The 17074-nt window shown below is 43.0% G+C and overlaps 1 protein-coding gene across 3 annotated transcripts in view; it reads left to right on the plus strand.

The window, feature by feature from the left end:
* The first annotated feature begins 926 nt into the window (after positions 1-926).
* Positions 927-17074, plus strand: part of CECR2 (CECR2 histone acetyl-lysine reader) — a 175280-nt gene continuing 159132 nt past the window's right edge. For all 3 annotated transcript variants that reach the window (XM_080812081.1, XM_080812082.1, XM_080812083.1), the window contains exon 1: positions 927-1424. In XM_080812081.1, coding sequence (XP_080668207.1) covers positions 1299-1424 — 126 coding nt within the window. In that variant the 5' untranslated portion in view covers positions 927-1298. The remainder of the gene's footprint in view (positions 1425-17074) is intronic.

The following is a 17074-nucleotide window of genomic DNA, read 5'->3' on the forward strand; positions in this document are numbered from 1 at the left end:
CACCTCAACACTCCTCTCCCAGAGCACATTCCCTCAGCCTGGGCGTGCAGATCTCCACCCCTCCCAGAGTACACTCCTCAGACCATCTCTCGTTTCCCATCCCCCCAGCTTTCTAACTACATTGTGCGCACTCTTCCAGGCAGCTTTTCTGCAGCCAGGGCAGTTGCAGGGCTCCGAGCCCGTCTTCTCTGGGGCGGTCACACGTGTCCATTCCCTGGGGTGGGTGGATGGGGGTGTCGCTCTTCGCGCAAGGCTGCTGATTGGTGCCTCCCCCTACCCCACCCTTCCCGCCGCGCTCCAGCCTCCATCCTACTTGGTTCCAGCTTAACCAGCCCCACCACCTTCTTTCCTTGGAGAGAAGAGCCACTTTAGAGCTCCTTGGAACACCGTTCTTGGATGGAATAAAAATGCTTGAGAACAGGTGGAAATCACTTTATCTCGCCAGGCCTCACATTTCTGGGGGCCACAACCCACTGGTTCTCCGGGGCTACTCTCAGCACCAATAATAACTGAACTCTCACACGTGCGTGTTTCGGGATCTAGCCCCTACCGAAAGCACCACCCAGCGGGCCCTTTAAAAGGACGCGACCACTAAGGCCAAGTGGGGGGTGGGAGAGACCCTTATTGTCCTCATTGGTCCAAGTCAGTAAACTCTTCAGTCCCAAACACCTGGAAAGCGGAGTGAGTCCCATGGCAGTTGATTGGGGGGTACTTCGCTCCCTTCAAGCCACACTCCTCTTCTTTCTCGGGGCGCTCAGTTCCCTCTCCCCTCCCCCTCTCTTCCGATTGCAGCTGTCCGGACTGGGGGTGGGGAGCGGGGGCGGGGGTTGTTGTTGTGGTGAGGGCAGCCCCGCCCCCTCCTCGTGGGCGGCCCCTCCCCCAGGCCCTCTGTTCAGCCCCCTCCCCCCGCCCCCCCAGCCCCATCTGTTTTCCCCAGCGGTGAGATGATTATATTGTATGGTACTGGGGGCGGCCGTAGCCGCAGCCGCAGGATGGGGCGCGCGCGCGGACCCCGTCGGCAGCCCGAGCAGCAGACGCCTCAGTAACTCGGGCCCCCGAGCCGCCGCCCCCCGCCCGGGTCGCCCGCCCTCAGCTCATGCACTCGCCGAGCGGCGGCAGCAGCGGGAGTAACAGCCTCCGCCGCCGCCGCCGCCACCCCCGCCTGAGAAGCTGAGGCGCTGAGGCGCTGCGCCGCGGCGGGAGTCCGAGGCGGGCGGGCGAGCGGTGCGCGGGCAGCGTGGGGCCGCCGAGGCGCGCTTGGGGTTCGGGGCCGCCGCCGCCACCGCCGCGCCTGGGAGATGTGCCCGGAGGAGGGCGGCGCGGCCGGGCTAGGCGAGCTCCGCTCCTGGTGGGAAGTCCCGGCCATCGCGCACTTCTGCTCCCTCTTTCGCACCGCGTTCCGCCTGCCCGACTTTGAGATCGAGGTGAGTGGCCGCGAGGAGCGGGCGAGGTGGCGCACCCCGAGCCCCTTTCTCCCCAGCCCCCCTCGGAAGTCCCGGAGCACCGTGCGGGAGGGAGCGGGGGGGGCACGCGGAGACTTTGGCCGGTAGTCCGCGGCCAGGGGAAGGGCTCGGAGGTGGGGGCACGAGGCGCTCAAGGGCCGGAGCGCGGGCGGGGGCCGCGCCTGGCTCCGCAGGGGACGCCAAGTGCCGGCGTCCGGGCTCGGGACGTTCGCTCGTGGCCGCCGTGCCCACCCGCGCCTTCCGGGGCGAGGCGAAGCGGGCGGCGGGAGGGAGGGGGGGAGAGTGCGCTTTTGTACGAGTGGGACCGGGCCGGCTCTCCCGGGACTTCTCGGGCAGGAGGCTCTGTGTGTGGGGAGAGTGCGTGCGCGCGCTCCCTGCCCGGTGCCATTGAAGCGGCGAGCCAGCTGCTCCGGGCGGGGACGGGGTGCGGGCTGGATTAACTCGGACCGGGCCGGGAGGCGGCCTGCGGCCGGTTGGGGGAGGGGTCTGTCGTGCAGTGGGGAGGCTCGCCCCCATTTCCGCGGGCGCGTGGAGGGGGAATCGGACTTTGCAGACTGCCGGAGGCCCGCGACTCTCGGGGGCGCTTTGGGTTAACTTCGGGCCGGCGGTGATGGGGGCCTGGGCTCGGGGGCGCGCTCTCCTCCGGGGAGCCGCCCGGCGCTCAGCCCTTGCTCGGGGCTCCGAGACTGCGGAGGGAAAGTTTAGGACTCCGTTATTCTTTAATAACGCCTTTTCTCGGAACATACAGCCCTCTTTATGCGGGGACCTCGGGAGCTCTTTGAGTTGATTTCGCCATTATCCCTCCGGGCGGGCGTGGAGTAAAGGGATGGCTTTTCTGGCCAGGCCGAAGGTGCTTTCAAACCCGGGGCTTTGTGATAACCGGACTAAAATCAGGGGGTCCTAGTAGCAGGGATGGTGGCGGGAGTGTGAGGAATGGAATGTACACGACGGCCGGGACGAGTACCCAGCCCCTACAAGCATCCGTCCTCCTTTCTTTTATTTTTATTTTTGGAAGGGGGTGTGAAATATTTGATTGGTTGGCAGGTTGAATTGCTTGCCCTCCTATGGCAATGTATATGTAGTGGACTTACCACCTTTTGCCTTGGACAAAGGTAAAGGGAAACTGTTGGTCAATTTTTCTTTTCAGTTCTGCCAATGAGTTCGCCAGTGGAGTAATCAAAATAAGAATTACTCTTTTCGAGGAGCAAATCGTTGTTGTTGCCTCCCCACCCCCACCTATCCTACTTTCTGCCATTTTCGGATTGATTTTAGTTCGTTTATTCCTAGGATTTTTGCCTCACCTTTGTTTTTAGATTCGGTGTTGTTTGCGGAAATATCATTTGCTGCTTGTATGAATGAAGTGTTGAAACTTAACTCTTGTTGCAGAGTTAATGAAATTGGGAAAATAAAAAGATCAAAAGAAGTACGGTGGGAGAATGTAGGCGGATAAACTAGAACCACTTTCTGGCTTTTGGCAATTCTTAGTCCTGAAGCTGAGTAAAGCAATGTGATTAAATCGTAGGCTTCTGTTTTTAGGAAGATGTAATAATTTGGGCATTTTAGATAGCACCACTGCGTTTGCTTTCAAAGTTTGAACCTAATTGTAATAAGCACGATCTTTACTAAAAATGTTAGTAGGATAACTGTTTTTATTTGGGAATACTTAAGTTCAAGAGATGTTTAACAGTTATTCTGGTAATACTGTTTTCTTTTAGTTGGTATAAAATCGTGAGTAGTTTAATTCTGTCCTGCTGCTCAAAATGGTGGCTGTTGTGGGAGGTGTTGCTTGTGACTATGCCATCTTGGGTCATGGTAAACTTGTCCCCTAACCCATTTTCTTCCTTGCAAGATAATAAAATTGAGGTGATGTTGAATTACAAGTTGAGAGCTTAAGGACCCATTCTAAAAATACTGTGGAAAAATTTATCTTCCAAAATCCGTATCCTCCCATTTTGTTGATGGAAAAATAGAGGTAACTAATTTTACCTTAAATTGTTACAGGTATCTAGAGTAATATTTAAATAACTTATATTCTAAAAAATAAACTTGGGGTTTCTAATTATTAGCTGGTATAATTCCTAAAGGAAATGTAAGCTGATCAAAGAGGTCAAATTTGTATGAACAAAAGAAGTGAAAAATCATTGTTACAGGTGAATAATTTGGGCTCTTTGAGATGATCTCTCTTTTGATTGGAGCGATTCTTGGAAGTGACACTACTGTTTTTAAACTGCATGCTGTTTGAAATACTTGCAACACGAATGAATATTTGGAATCCATATGCACATTTTTGTAATTATCCATTCTGTTTTTACTAGAAGTTCAGTAGGTAGGTAACAGATGATAGTGACTTTTTAACTTCTGCAGTTCCCTTGTAATCGTCTCACGTGAGGTTTGTTTTGACATGGTTAATGCAAATTGTAACTTAGAGTTTTCAGTAGTTATCAGAAATTAAAATTAGTCTTTTTTAGGCTTCTAACGAATTTGACACATGACAGTGCAGAAACTCACTGAAAACATCAGATTTATGTATGTATGTAATCTCTACACCTAACATGGGGCTCAAACTCACAACCCCTAGGTGGAGTCCCAGGGGCCCTGAAAACATCAGTTTTAGTTCAAGTATAAATAAATAATTTTTAATTAATTAATTATTTATTGCTTAGGTGATTTTTTAATAACAGTTTATTGTCCTGACAGTTTGAGAAACAATCCCTTGGTTAGAGTGTATGATACAATGGAAGACCCTCCTTAAAGAGAACAAACAAAAAACCAATTCTGATGCTGAATTGTATTTGTGAGGCCAACTGGAAAGGCCCTACCATCTTAATTTACTGCTACTTTAAAGGGTAAAAATGATGAATAATAGCAAGTGGTAGAAGTTGTATATCAGCTTTTTTAGGAAACCAGTTTTCAGCTATGGGGAAAGATCTCGTTTTATCCTTGACCACCAGCCTGAACTCATGGATTTATAGAAAATTCAGGAAGTGGAATTCTCAAGGACTAGGCTTCTATTTATCTAGAGTGAAGTAATCTCTTAGATAGGTGAAGGGCTGGGAGGATTCATGCTGCAATTCTGCAAAAGGTCAGGATCTCCCACTTATAGAACTGGTCCCTAAAACATGGATAGTTTTATTTTTCCTTGTAAAAAAAACTTTTTGCTCTGTTGATCAACCTTCAGTGTACTGGATTTCTTTAGGGGTTCTGTAATCATCAGATGAAAAATCTGTCCATGTGTAGATAATGCTTTAAGTTTAGAATTTCTGGTTTGAAAAATAATACTGATGTTATATAAACCTTGAAAATTATAGCACCATGTAGGTAAGAGAAAAGCACCCATAATTCCACCACTAAGAGATAAAAGCTATTAACTGTTAACATTGTATCCCTCCACTCAGGGATGAAAGCTATTAACTGTTAACATATTTAGAAATTCCCAAATATGCTCACAATGTATTTGTGGCTTAGGTTAGGTACTGTTTTTATTTTTCAGAGGAAGAGATTGAAGTATAGCTGGACAACAGAAGGTTAATGATACTGAATTCAGTGGTTGGTATTATTAAGAGCCCCTACTCAACTAGGTGCTTAACTTCGAACTGGGAGATTACCAAAGAAACTCCTAATTCCTTTGTGTCAGAAGATTATCTGTTAATATTTCAGAAACATTTCATTTAAATAAAGTATTTTATAATTGTTTAACATTCCAGTGGGTTAGGCTGGTTAAGTTTTTTTCCCAATGTGAGAAGTGAAGAATGGTGAATTGACCTCTGCAAAGATTTAATGCTGATTTTTTCCCCCTCCTTACCAGGTGCTCCTTACAGTAAATGTAGTGTCTTGATCAAAGTAAGGGAAGGGAGTGTGGAGTCATTTGAACAGTCTGGTCTGGAGTTATTCATGATGAGTATGGGGTTGTGGGCAGAAATCCCATCACAAACATTTTGGGAATATTTTCCTCTAGAGAAGAGACTGTGGTGCCTCTAGGTGGCCCTTTGAAAATGGTCATGATGGTTTGGGTATTAGCAACATGGTAAAAATAATCCGATTGTCAGTGCCTACTCTTTTCCCTGAGCTTTGTGCTGTTGAGTACTGAATCCTTTACCTGCTTTTTACTTGGCTCTCCTTCCTGGTTGTGGTTGTACATAGGTAAAGTCTCTCACCTAATGAACATGATGATCTGGGGCCAGTATCTTTTTTTTTTTTTTAATTTTATTTATTTATTTGTCGGAGAGAGAGTGAGCACTGGCAGACGGAGGCAGAGGGAGAAGCAGGCTCCCTGCCGAGCAAGGAGCCCAATGTGGGACTCGATCCCAGGACGCTGGGATCATGACCTGAGCCAAAGGCAGCTGCTTAACCAACTGAGCCACCCAGGCGTCCCTGGGGCCAGTATCTTTAATTCAGATTCCCAAATTGCACCCTTGGTGTTTCCTTGGACCCAATCCCCCCCTCTTTTTTTAAAGATTATTTATTTATTTATTTATTTATTTGACAGAGATCACAAGTAGGCAGAGAGTCAGGCAGAGAGAGAGGAGGAAAGAAGCAGGCTCCCTGCCGAGCAGAGAGCCCCATGTGGGGCTCGATCCCAGGACCTTGGGATCGTGACCTGAGCTGAAAGCAGAGGCTTTAACCCACTGAGCCACCGAGGCACCCCATGGACCCAATCCCTTAATCAAGGTCACCAAGCCATAAATTTTTATTTTTTAAAAATTTTCATTTTTTTAAAAAAGTACTTTCTATACCCAACATGGGGCTTGATCTCATATCCCTGAGATCAAGAGCCCCATGCCCTACTGACTGAGCCATTCCGGCACCCCCAAGGCATAAATTATTCAGCATGAAAATAAGAAACAAGAATTGCTGAGAGTAACTTATTAGTACATCTTTCATACCAGCAGTTTTTGAGCCTGGGCCTGTGGATGGGCTATAGGAGATTTAATGTTGGTGTGCTTATATGCAGTTTGCTTGGAGGAGAGGGTCTGTTGCTTTCATCAAATTCTGAAAGAGGTCCCCAACCACACAAAGGTTGAAAAGCCCAGAGCTAGATGAAAGAACGAGTTAACCTTGAATAAGGGAAACAGAAGCCTAGTTTCTGACACAAAATGCGCTAGACTAGGAGTTAGGAAACTTGAATTCTTACTCTGATTGCTCCACTAGCTCTGTGGCCTTGACAGGTCGGAATAGCCTAATGATAAATGACACTTGCACAGTACTTGGTACATTTTCCAAATGTTATCTCATTTATTTTACTGATTGATTGATTGTATTGATTTTATTTATTTAAAGTAAGCTCTACACCCAACCTGGGGCTTGAACTCATGACCCTGAGATCAAGAGTTGGATGCTCTACCAACTGAGCCAACCAGCTGTCCCCAAGTGGTATCTCATTTAATCCTTAACTACCACTATGAGGTAGGAATTATCCCCATTTTACAGATAAGGAGATTGGAAACAGAGACTGAGTTGCTTCCAGGTAGACTCTTACCCGGATCTTAGGTGCTTTGATAACAAATTCTTTGCCATTACTACTGTATCATACTGTTCTGATTTCATTATCTAAAATGAAGGACTAGGCCTATAAGTAATGGCCAAGCCTCCATAGTACAAATCTTGAGATCTTTGATTTTTAATAATGTGGGGTACAGAAGATCCTTTTAAAACTTTTTTTTAAACAGATTTTATTTATTTATTACTCAGAGAGTAATAAATATGCACAAGCAGGGGAAGCAGCAGGCAGGGGGAAGCAGGCTCCTGACTGAGCAAGGAGCCCAATGTGGGACTCAATCCCTGGACCCTGGATCATGACCTGAGAAGGCAGATTCTTAACTGAGCCACCCAGGCATCTCCCTTTTAATACTTCTGCTGAACTAAGTACAGTGTCAAGTTCATGATTCCCTCCCTCCCTCCCTCCCTCTCTTTTTTTTCCCCCCTCCCTCCCTCCCTCCTTCTTTCTTCCTTCCTTTCTTTCTCTCATTCTTTCTTTCTTCCAAGATTTTATTTATTTATTTGACAGAGAGGGAGACAGAGTGAGAGAGGGAACACAAGCAGGGGTAGTGGGAGAAGGAGAAGTAGGCGACTGAGCCACCCAGGCGCCCTGTCTTTTTTTTTTTTTTTTTTTTTTGATGATTTTATTTATTAGAGAAAGAGGAAGCACAAGCAGGGGGAGTGGCAGAGAGATAAGCAAGCTCCCTGCTGAGCAGGGAACCCCATGTGGGCCTCGGTCCTAGGACCCTGGGATCATGACCTTAGCTGAAGGCAGACACTTAAGGACTTAGCAACCCAAGTGCCCTGTTTCCATTTCATTCTTTTAGCAAGTTTTTTTTTTTTTAAGATTTTATTTTAATTAATTTTTTTAAAGATTTTATTTATTCATTTAAGACACACAGAGAGAGAATGCTGGGGGAGAGGTAGGTAGAACGAGCAGACTCCCTGCTGAGCCAGGAGCCTGATGCAGGACTCCATCCAAGGACCCTGAGATCATGACCTGAGCCCAAGGCAGATGCTTAACCATCTGAGCCACCCATGCGCCCCTTAGCAAGTATTTTTGAGCATCTATCATGTATTAGATAATGGAGGTACAGATGTGAACATAACACAAAAATATCTTCCTTCATTTCAGTGGAAGGAAACAGTAAAGGAGTTGGTAAGAGTAATATGTCAGAGGACATTAAAAAACAAAACTGTGGAGGCATAGGGAGGCCCAGTTGAGAGGATAGGTTGTCGTAATTAAAAGTAGGCTGGTTAGAAAAGAAAAAAAAAAAAGGCTGGTTAGGTATGACCTCAGTGAGAAGATGGCCTTTGAGCAGGACTGAAGATTTGCGATTTAATATTATTTAAAAATTAGTAGTTTGTGACACGATTCTATTTAATGTAAGGTACCAGATAATAAATATTTTGTAACGATTCAAGATCTGTTCCTTCTCTGAGGGGTAAAGCCCAAGCACAGATGTGAATTACAGAGGGGCAAATCTTGGTGCAGTTTGAAATTCTGAAAGGGGAAAATGTTCTCTCAGAGAACATTATCATATATATGTCTTCAAAAGTGAGGGGCACTTGGCTGCCTCAATCAGTAGAGCATGTGACTCTTGATCTCAGGGATGGGAGTTCTGCCCCACGTTGGGCGTGGAGATGACTTAAAAATTTCTCTCTCCCCAAAAGTGAATACTGGATGCCCTTTCTGTTTATTTTTAATTTTTTAAAGATTATTTATTTATTTATTTATTTGAGAGAGAGAGAGAGAGAGAGAGAGAGAGAGAGCATGAGAGGGGAGAAGGTAAGAGGGAGAAGCAGACTCCCCATGGAGCTCGGAGCTCCGGGATCATGACCCAAGCCAAAGGCAGTCAGCTTAACCAACTGAGCCACCCAGGCCCCTCCCCCCCCCCCCCCCCCCCGTTTATACCAACGTTTTGAAAGGGAACGCTTCCTTTGCCAACCATGTGAACCTTCAGTGGGGTAGTTGGGAGCTTCCACAGTCCTAGAAAGGGCAATACCCTCTCATCTCTGAAGGACAGCCCATGTTACCATCTGGTTTGCTGTATGACAGAAGTTCAGTTCAGTGTTGCTTAATTTTCTGGAACATAGTTAGGATAGCCTAAAATACACCTTGGCACCATTTGGTGCAACGGACTGTCTGCCCTTTGATCAGGAGAGGCTCTGCACTGGGTTCTTGTTGAGTGTTAGGAGTGTAACACTGCAGGTGCAAAAGCTGGTTTAGGTAAAAATTTGGTATGGACAGAGCCAAGGGGACAGAACTGTGCAGCTTCTAACTGTATGGTTTTAGATCTAATTGATGTGATTGAACATATTTTCAAAAGGAATCAAGCAGAAAGTGAGAAACCTGGATTGTGGGCCCGCCTCTGTCATTAACTTGAGTTACAATCTTAAGCAGATTTTTGTTTACTCCATATGTTTGAAATGCCCCATACATAAAATGGGAATTTTAGAGTAGATGATTCTTAGATTTTCCTAGGTCTTAAGTTCTAGGAATGGTTCTCAGCATGCATAGCACTATTAATTGATTCAGAAAATCATTGCCCTCACTTATAGGGTCAAGGTTGTGACCTGTGTTGGGATCCATGTTTTACAAATTTTGAAAGCTACGAATCCATATTTGATGTGTTTATGGATTATATGAACTTGTCTTTCTGTGGAAATCTTGTCTGCAGACACACTGCTTTGAAAGTAGATTGTAGGACTTGATGATTGATGATTGATGATTTTCACTACCTCCAAGTTCCTCAAACTGAGCTCTTAAGGTTTTGTATTTTGAGACTGTGAGGAATTCTGGAGGATGAAGGTCTTGAGTTATGTTGTATTCCCTTCACTTCTGTTTCTTCACTTATATTTAACATCATTCATACTTTGAACTTTGAATGATCCAGGTATAGCTTCAGGCATGTGGCTTTCTTCTTATTTGGTATAAGAGTCTTTTTAGAAAGCCATGTTGTCTTTCTGTATTATCGTATTTCAATAGATGCTGTTCCTTAGGTGCTTTTATTATACCTTCTTTACATTATCTTCTAACATTAATTTATATTGAAAAACTTGGGAAAAGTCTTTGAGTAATTCTTATAATTAAGAATTGTTAGATAATAATATTGAGCTCAGAATTCTGTGGGTTTCTTTAAGGCGTGGGGTTTCTTAACCTCAGCATTATTGGTATTTTGGATCAGATAAGTCTTTGTTGTGGAAAAGCTGTCATACACATTTTAAGCTGTCTAGAAGCATCTCTGGCCTCTACCCTCTGCATGCTAGTAGCATCCCCAGTCATGACAAATAAAATTATCTCCAGACATTGCCAGATATCTCCTGGGGGGGCCAAAGATCACCTGCATTTGAGATTTACTGCTGTAAGGTGTAAGTGGGGAAGACTTTTCAGTTGTTCATTGTATAAAAGGTACACTGTGAAGAAGATAAGTTTTTCCTTCTAATGGTAATTTTTTTTCTTAAATGCAAACCTTTAGGTTTATAAAAACTGAAGGAAGTTAAAGTTGCTTGCAGATGTGCATGTCAGTAGTAATTGTACATGTCAGAAAACTGGGAAGCAGAGGTTTTAATATTTTTCTATCCTGGGGAGTCATTTAAGGGGAGAAGTGGTTTGGGGGCAATAGAGAGGGTGTTGTGGGGTTAACTGGATCCCTGAAAGAAAGGCCTCCCTTAGGCAAGGCCTGACTTCCTGGCACTGTTGGGGAAGAGGGGTGTTGGGCTCTTTAGCCTCAGGCTGGCTTCTGTGCTGCCATTGCCTGTCAGGGCACAGGGTCTTCTTGACATATCTCCTGAGCCTCGCACAGTGGTGGACTGTGGGGAGTGGGGGTGGTTAGTTATGACCAGGTCGAAAGTTCAGTGAGACCTAAGTTGAGGGGGTGGGTGTGTGCACACGCATATGCTTACATATCTGAGACATAAGGGTATATAGTTACACAAAGTTTATTACTTCATCAGAATTTTTGCCTTAGAACACACCCATCATAGAACCTTTCTTGAGGTTGCTCTAAGTATTTTTCATGATTTCTCCCACTGGATTTTCCTTGTAGGCAAGTATGGCGAAATAGTTTATGGATCAAGTAGTTTTTCATTTTGGTTTGGAACAAAAATTGTATTGTGATGGATGGTGACTTAGAGGTAAAAGTCTAGGAAGAAAGATACTGTAGAACTTCAAGGGAGATGGTGTCATTGTCTGTGGCCTCCAAAGGTATCTTCTATGTCAAGTGTCCATCTCAGCATCCCTGCTTGCCATCTTGTGGTGTTTGGTCCCCGCAGGGATCCAGCACCTTATTTTTTGTTCTTTATCTTTCTTGACTGGGAACTAAGGCCTGACCACACGTTTTTTCTCCCCTACTCCATTGTTATGCTAATCCACTGTTGTCCTAGGTTCATTTTGGGCTGTGGTGGAGGAAAGTGGAATTTCTGGCCTGAATCGGGGTATTAAATTCCAGAATCTGTATAAATAAGTTGAGGTGAAGTCAGTCACTTTTGCAGCTAAAGGCAGTTTTCTCCTTCAGGAGGGCAAATGACCCCTCAGAATAATTCAGTTTGGTGCTCTGTTCTGCACATCATTACTCACACACCCCTTTAAAATGGAATATGGCTTGTGTAAAAATAGATGAAATACAGTATTTTGTTCTCCCGTTTAAAGTCCCTGACCTCATGTGACCTTTATGATTGGATTGGCTTTAAGTGATGTCATGTTCTTGTAAGTTTCATACTATAATGGTCAGCTTTTAGCTTTGATTCTATAGCCCAGACTCTTTAGGAGCAGTGTTCTACTTTTTCCCAAGGGTGGGTTTGCTAGAGTAACTGCCTGACTTGGCAATATGTCACTGAGGCATGTGGCCACCTGAATTAAATGTGTGAATGGTTGTCATAGCAGACTGTGTGCATCCTTCTGTGCCCCTCCCCCCCATAACCTCTAAAAATAAATGAAAATAGAGGAAGTGTTAGGGTCACAATTGCACTAACCACTGCATGTTTTTAGTGTTGAACCTTTAAATCACCTCCAATTAATAATTCCTAGGAATGGAATGAGTTCGTGCAATTGTGAATGCTGTTAAGCAGTCTGGTTGGCTGTAACAGTGTTTTTTCTCCTGACCAGTTCCTTTTAATGAACACCCCTTCCCTGAGTGTTCATTGTTTCAGCAACAATGGGCCTAAGGACAGTTGATTTGCTTGATAGAAAATGTGTTAAATTAACAGATCTACTTCTTTAGCAAATCTTTTCTCTCCCCCATTCCCTATTATGTCTCCTCTGTCTCCCTGAAAGGTTGTGTTTGCAGATTCTTTTAGGTGTGGGAGATAATTTTTATAATCAGTGTCCTGAAGTTCTTTGTTCAGGAGACACTTATATGGGGAAAGGTGATTTAAAGAAAAATTTCACCTGTTGGCATAATTAAAGGGTCTAACTTTTTCTTCCCCATTCTTAGACTGGTATTGATTTGGTTTAGTATCCTACACAGATTTATTATTTTTCCCCCACATTGTTTCTGAAAGACTTCTCTCACCTCATTTGCCATTGTTAAATTGTTGTTAAAGTAGGCCTCTTTACAGGACTTTGGGGATTGGGAGTGGAATGTTCTAATTGATGGTGAGGATACTTATGTCCTCCTAACACTAGATTTTCATCACTTTCAGTGATGGAGCCCATCATAACTGTACGTGAATTTCTGTAATTTGCAACTCTTTCAAGTAATAGTGGAATTGAAAGGAAAAGGAAAATCTCAAATCCCAATCAGTCTGTCTTCTGTTTTTGTTATTAATATTCAGGTTTCAGAGGTAGGTGACAAGATTGCTATTCTCCTGCTGCCCTCCGGAATTACAGTATGTTTAAAAAAAAAAAAAAGGTGGGTGGGTAGCAGTGATAGTGGAAAACATATGTTATGTGCCAGACGAGTTATAGAATGTATGAACTCTGTAGGAATTTAGGGGCAGGCAATGATCCTGAACAAAATGCTTTCTAGAGAAGGCAGGCTTTGGAGGTTCATACTGAGTAAGTCAGAAAAATCTACTTAGAGGGCTAATAAAAAATGAGGTTGAGAAATAGTAAGCCAGACATTGCAGCAAGCCTTGAATGCCAGGCTCACTGGTGTTAAACATTTTTATTCAGGCGTTGAAGTTTAAGACAAGAATGACAACAAAATTTTAGACTGAGAATGTCCTGTGTACTAAAGGTTTTAGATTAAATCTGGTCTTGGAAGCTGGGATAGAACAGAGTGAAGGAAGAAAGACTTGAAGTATTGGAGTGGAAATGAGTGAAATGCTGAAGGTAGTGGTAATAGGAAAGGACATTCATCACTGGCGTTATTGAAGAATGGGGAGGACTAGATGATTAATAATGATGGATGCATAAAGAAGGTTGAATCAATTAAGGATGTTTTGGGCTGCAAGTAAAGCATGTCGTACTAATAGCAGCTTAAAACACTTTGGACCAGCCTGAAACATAGTCTGGAGGAATGTGGTTTCTGGCAGATATGGCAGCTCTGACGGGTACAGTTCAGCAGTTGGCAGTGGTGCTCCCCATGGTCACAGGATGGATTCTGCAGCTCCCAGGTCTGCATTGCTGAGTGATGCAGAGAAGTACAAGAAAATTACAATTGAAAAAAGCCATTGAGTTGGTGATTTGAAGAGGTCAGAGATGTCTTCAGAGAAGCCTCTTTGAAAGAGAAAGAGAGAGGCTAAAGCTGCATTCTCCTGGAATGAGAGAGGAAGAGAGTTCTCTAGGAAGCTTAAGAAAATGATGGAAAAGAAGGAACTTAAAAAGATTTTCCAAGAATAATCCAAAAAGAAATCTTAGCTCTTACATGGTTAACATTAATGTTGTACGAAGGGAGTCAATTAATAGTACAATTTTTGTTTGTTTATTTAAAGAAACGCCAGCCTGTTTCCAAATTCTACTCTGTGTTTTATACCAGCAATCCTTCCTTTCTCCCTCCAATTACTGGGAGGGGGCTGGTAGTTACCCCACCTAAGATTGTCAGTTGCTCGGTGCTTTAGCTTCCTGTTTAGTAAAATGAAAATCCAGACACAGAAATGTACGCTTTTAATCTTTAGAATTTTAGATTTACTCTTTTTTTTTTTTAATTTTTTAAATTTTTTTGACAGAGACCACAGTAGGCAGAGAGGCAGGCAGAGAGAGAGGAAGGGAAGCAGGCTCCCTGCTGAGCAGAGAGCCCAATGTGGGGCTCGATCCCAGGACCCTGAGATCATGACCTGAGCCGAACGCAGAGGCTTTAACCCACTGAGCCACCCAGGCACCCCTACATTGACTCTTGATTAACTCTTGATTGTTTGGAATACTTCAGTTTTTAGTTTTTCTGTTAAGTATTTAATGATCTGTAAGACTGCTACTTAATGCAACTCTGTGATCCTTTTGTAATGGGCATTTACTTACAAATAAGACAGGTATTAATGATAAGTATTCTGCTAACACATTCCCCGTGTCCGATGGAAGTTACAGAAGAACAGAAGGCATTTTTTGCTTATTTGTCTTATCTCCCCGTTCGGCTCTACAGAACATTTTGGAGGATATCTGTTAGTTCTAGTAGCCCCTTACCACTTCTCCCTCCTCCTGGGTCGAGTAAATCTATATCCTGGCTAGTAATCTAACACATCTTGCAAGAAAAGATGAACTGGGTCAATCAAATTCCCATTCTTGAGAGTGTAACCTAGGAAATGTAAGGATTATCGAGTTGGTGTGGAAAAGAAGCTGAAAGGTCACTGTGAGAAGCCATGGTAAAAGCCAAAAAAATTGTGCATATGAGGCAGCAGAAACTGCCAGACACTCAGCATTAGAGGAATTAATGGGAAGGTTCCAGCTCTAGTCCCTTGGCATATATCCTATAGGAACCTCCAAGCATCTGAGGGAGTCTGCATTTCTTGCCCCCCAAAGAACCTAACACCTTCCTTATTTCTCTTTATGTGCATACATTAAATATTTATAAAGGTAGGCTCATACTTTTACATACCCAACAGTATCCTGTTTTACTTAGTTAAACATGATACAGAATGCCCTTTCATCTCTACATTATGACTTTTAATAGCTTCAAAATATTGGCACTCTGATCCATTTAGCCAATTTTCTATGGGACATTGAGGTTATTTTTAGTTGTTTTCTGTCATTACAATCATGAACAGAAATTTTTTCCCCAAGATAAGATTAGTGTTTTTATTTTTTTAATTTTTGTTTTTTATTTATTTATTTTTTAAAATTAACATATAATGCTGTTTTTTATTTTTAAATAATCTCCACACCCAGCTTGGGGCTCAAATTCATGAACCTGAGAGTCATAAGCACTTCTGACTGAGCTAGCCATGTGCCCCAGATTAGTGTTTTTAATGATTAGACTTTTGTTATTACCTTCTATTCGAAGTTGTAAGTTTTGAGTTTTCTTCATTCATTTTTTAAATCTTCTATTTTATGGTAAAAGCTAACATGAATTTGGTGCTGGCAGTGGGTGCTCTAGGCAGGCTTCAAGTGTTTCTTATGCATCAGCTTATATCTTTTTAAAAATTGAGATATGATGGACATAAAACATTATTAGTTTCAGGTATATAACAATGATTTGATACTGTATATACTGTGATGTGATTATCACAGTAAGTCTCGTTAATATCCATCACCGCATATAGTTACAGATATTTTTTCTAGTGATGAGAATTTTATTTTTTATTTTTTTCAAGATTTTTATTTATTTAATTGACACAGAGAGAGACACAGTGAGAGAGGGAACACAAGCAGGGAGAGTGGGAGAGGGAGAAGCAGACTTCCCGCTGAGCAGGGAGCCGATGCAGGGCTCTATCCCTGGACCCCAGGATCATGACCTGAGCCTAAGGCAGCCGCTTAACGGCTGAGCCACCCAGGCACCCCGTGATGAGAACTTAAAAAGACCAACTCTCTTAGGAGGGCCTGGCTGACTTTGTTAATAGAGCATGGAACTCTCGATCTCAGGGTTGTGAGTTCAAGCCCCACATTGGGAATAGAGCCTATTTTAAAAAAAAGACCTACTCTCTTATCAACCTTCAGATATACAGTACAGTATTGTATATTGTGGTCACCGCCATACATAACCTCCCCAGGACTTACTTATTTTATAACTGGAAATTTGTACCTTTTGACTACCATATTGCCCACCCCCTACTCTGCCTCTAGCAGCCACCAATGCATTCTCTGTATCCGTGAGTTTGGTGGATAGATTATTGTTAATTATTAATAATAATAATTAATATTTAAATTTAAATAATAATTAAATTTATGATTAAATTAAATTTAAATTATAAATTATTTAATAATTATTATACATTATTAACCTGTGTTTTTAATCTTTTTTTAAGATTTCACACATAAATAAGATCATACACTATTTGTCTTTCTCTGTCTGACTTATTTCATTGAGCATAATGCCCTCAAGTTCTGTTCATGTTCTTGGAAATGGCAAGATCCTTCTTTTTTTTTTTAAATTACAGAATAATACTCTCATTTTCTGTGTATACCACATTTTCTTTATTCATTCACTGATGGACCCTTAGATCACTTCTGTGCCTTGGCTATTGTGAATAATGCTGCAGTAAATATGGGGTGCAGATATTTTTTTCAAGATAGTGTTTTCATTTCCTTTGGATAGACTCAGAAGTAGAATTGCTGGATCATGCGGTAGTTCCATTTGAGGAACCTCCATCCTGTTTTACTATGTAGTGGCTAGACCAATTTACATTATTACCAACAGTGCAAAAAGGTTTTCTTTTTCCACATCCTTGCTAATACTTGTTATTTGTTGTCTTTTTGATGAAAGCCATTCTAACAGGTATCAGGTAACATCTTAGAGTTTTGATTTGCATTTCCTTGATGATTAGTGATGTTGAGCATCTTTTCATGTACCTGTTGGCCATTTTGTGTGTCTTTAGAAAAATGTCTACTCATATCCCCTGCCCATTTTAAAATCAGATTGTGCATTTTTTTTTGCTATTGAGTTGTATTTATCTATTTTGAATTCCCCATGAGGTAGACATCACCTTTATCTCACCCTATAGATGAAGAAACAGAGGCACACAGACCTGAACTGATTTGCCCAAGGTCACATAGTCAGCAGGTGGCAGAACCCAGAACTGAACCCGGAAAGTTTGACTTCAGT

This window comes from Martes martes (genome assembly GCF_963455335.1).
Source record: "Martes martes genome assembly, chromosome: 8".
Taxonomy (NCBI): Eukaryota; Metazoa; Chordata; class Mammalia; order Carnivora; family Mustelidae; genus Martes; species Martes martes.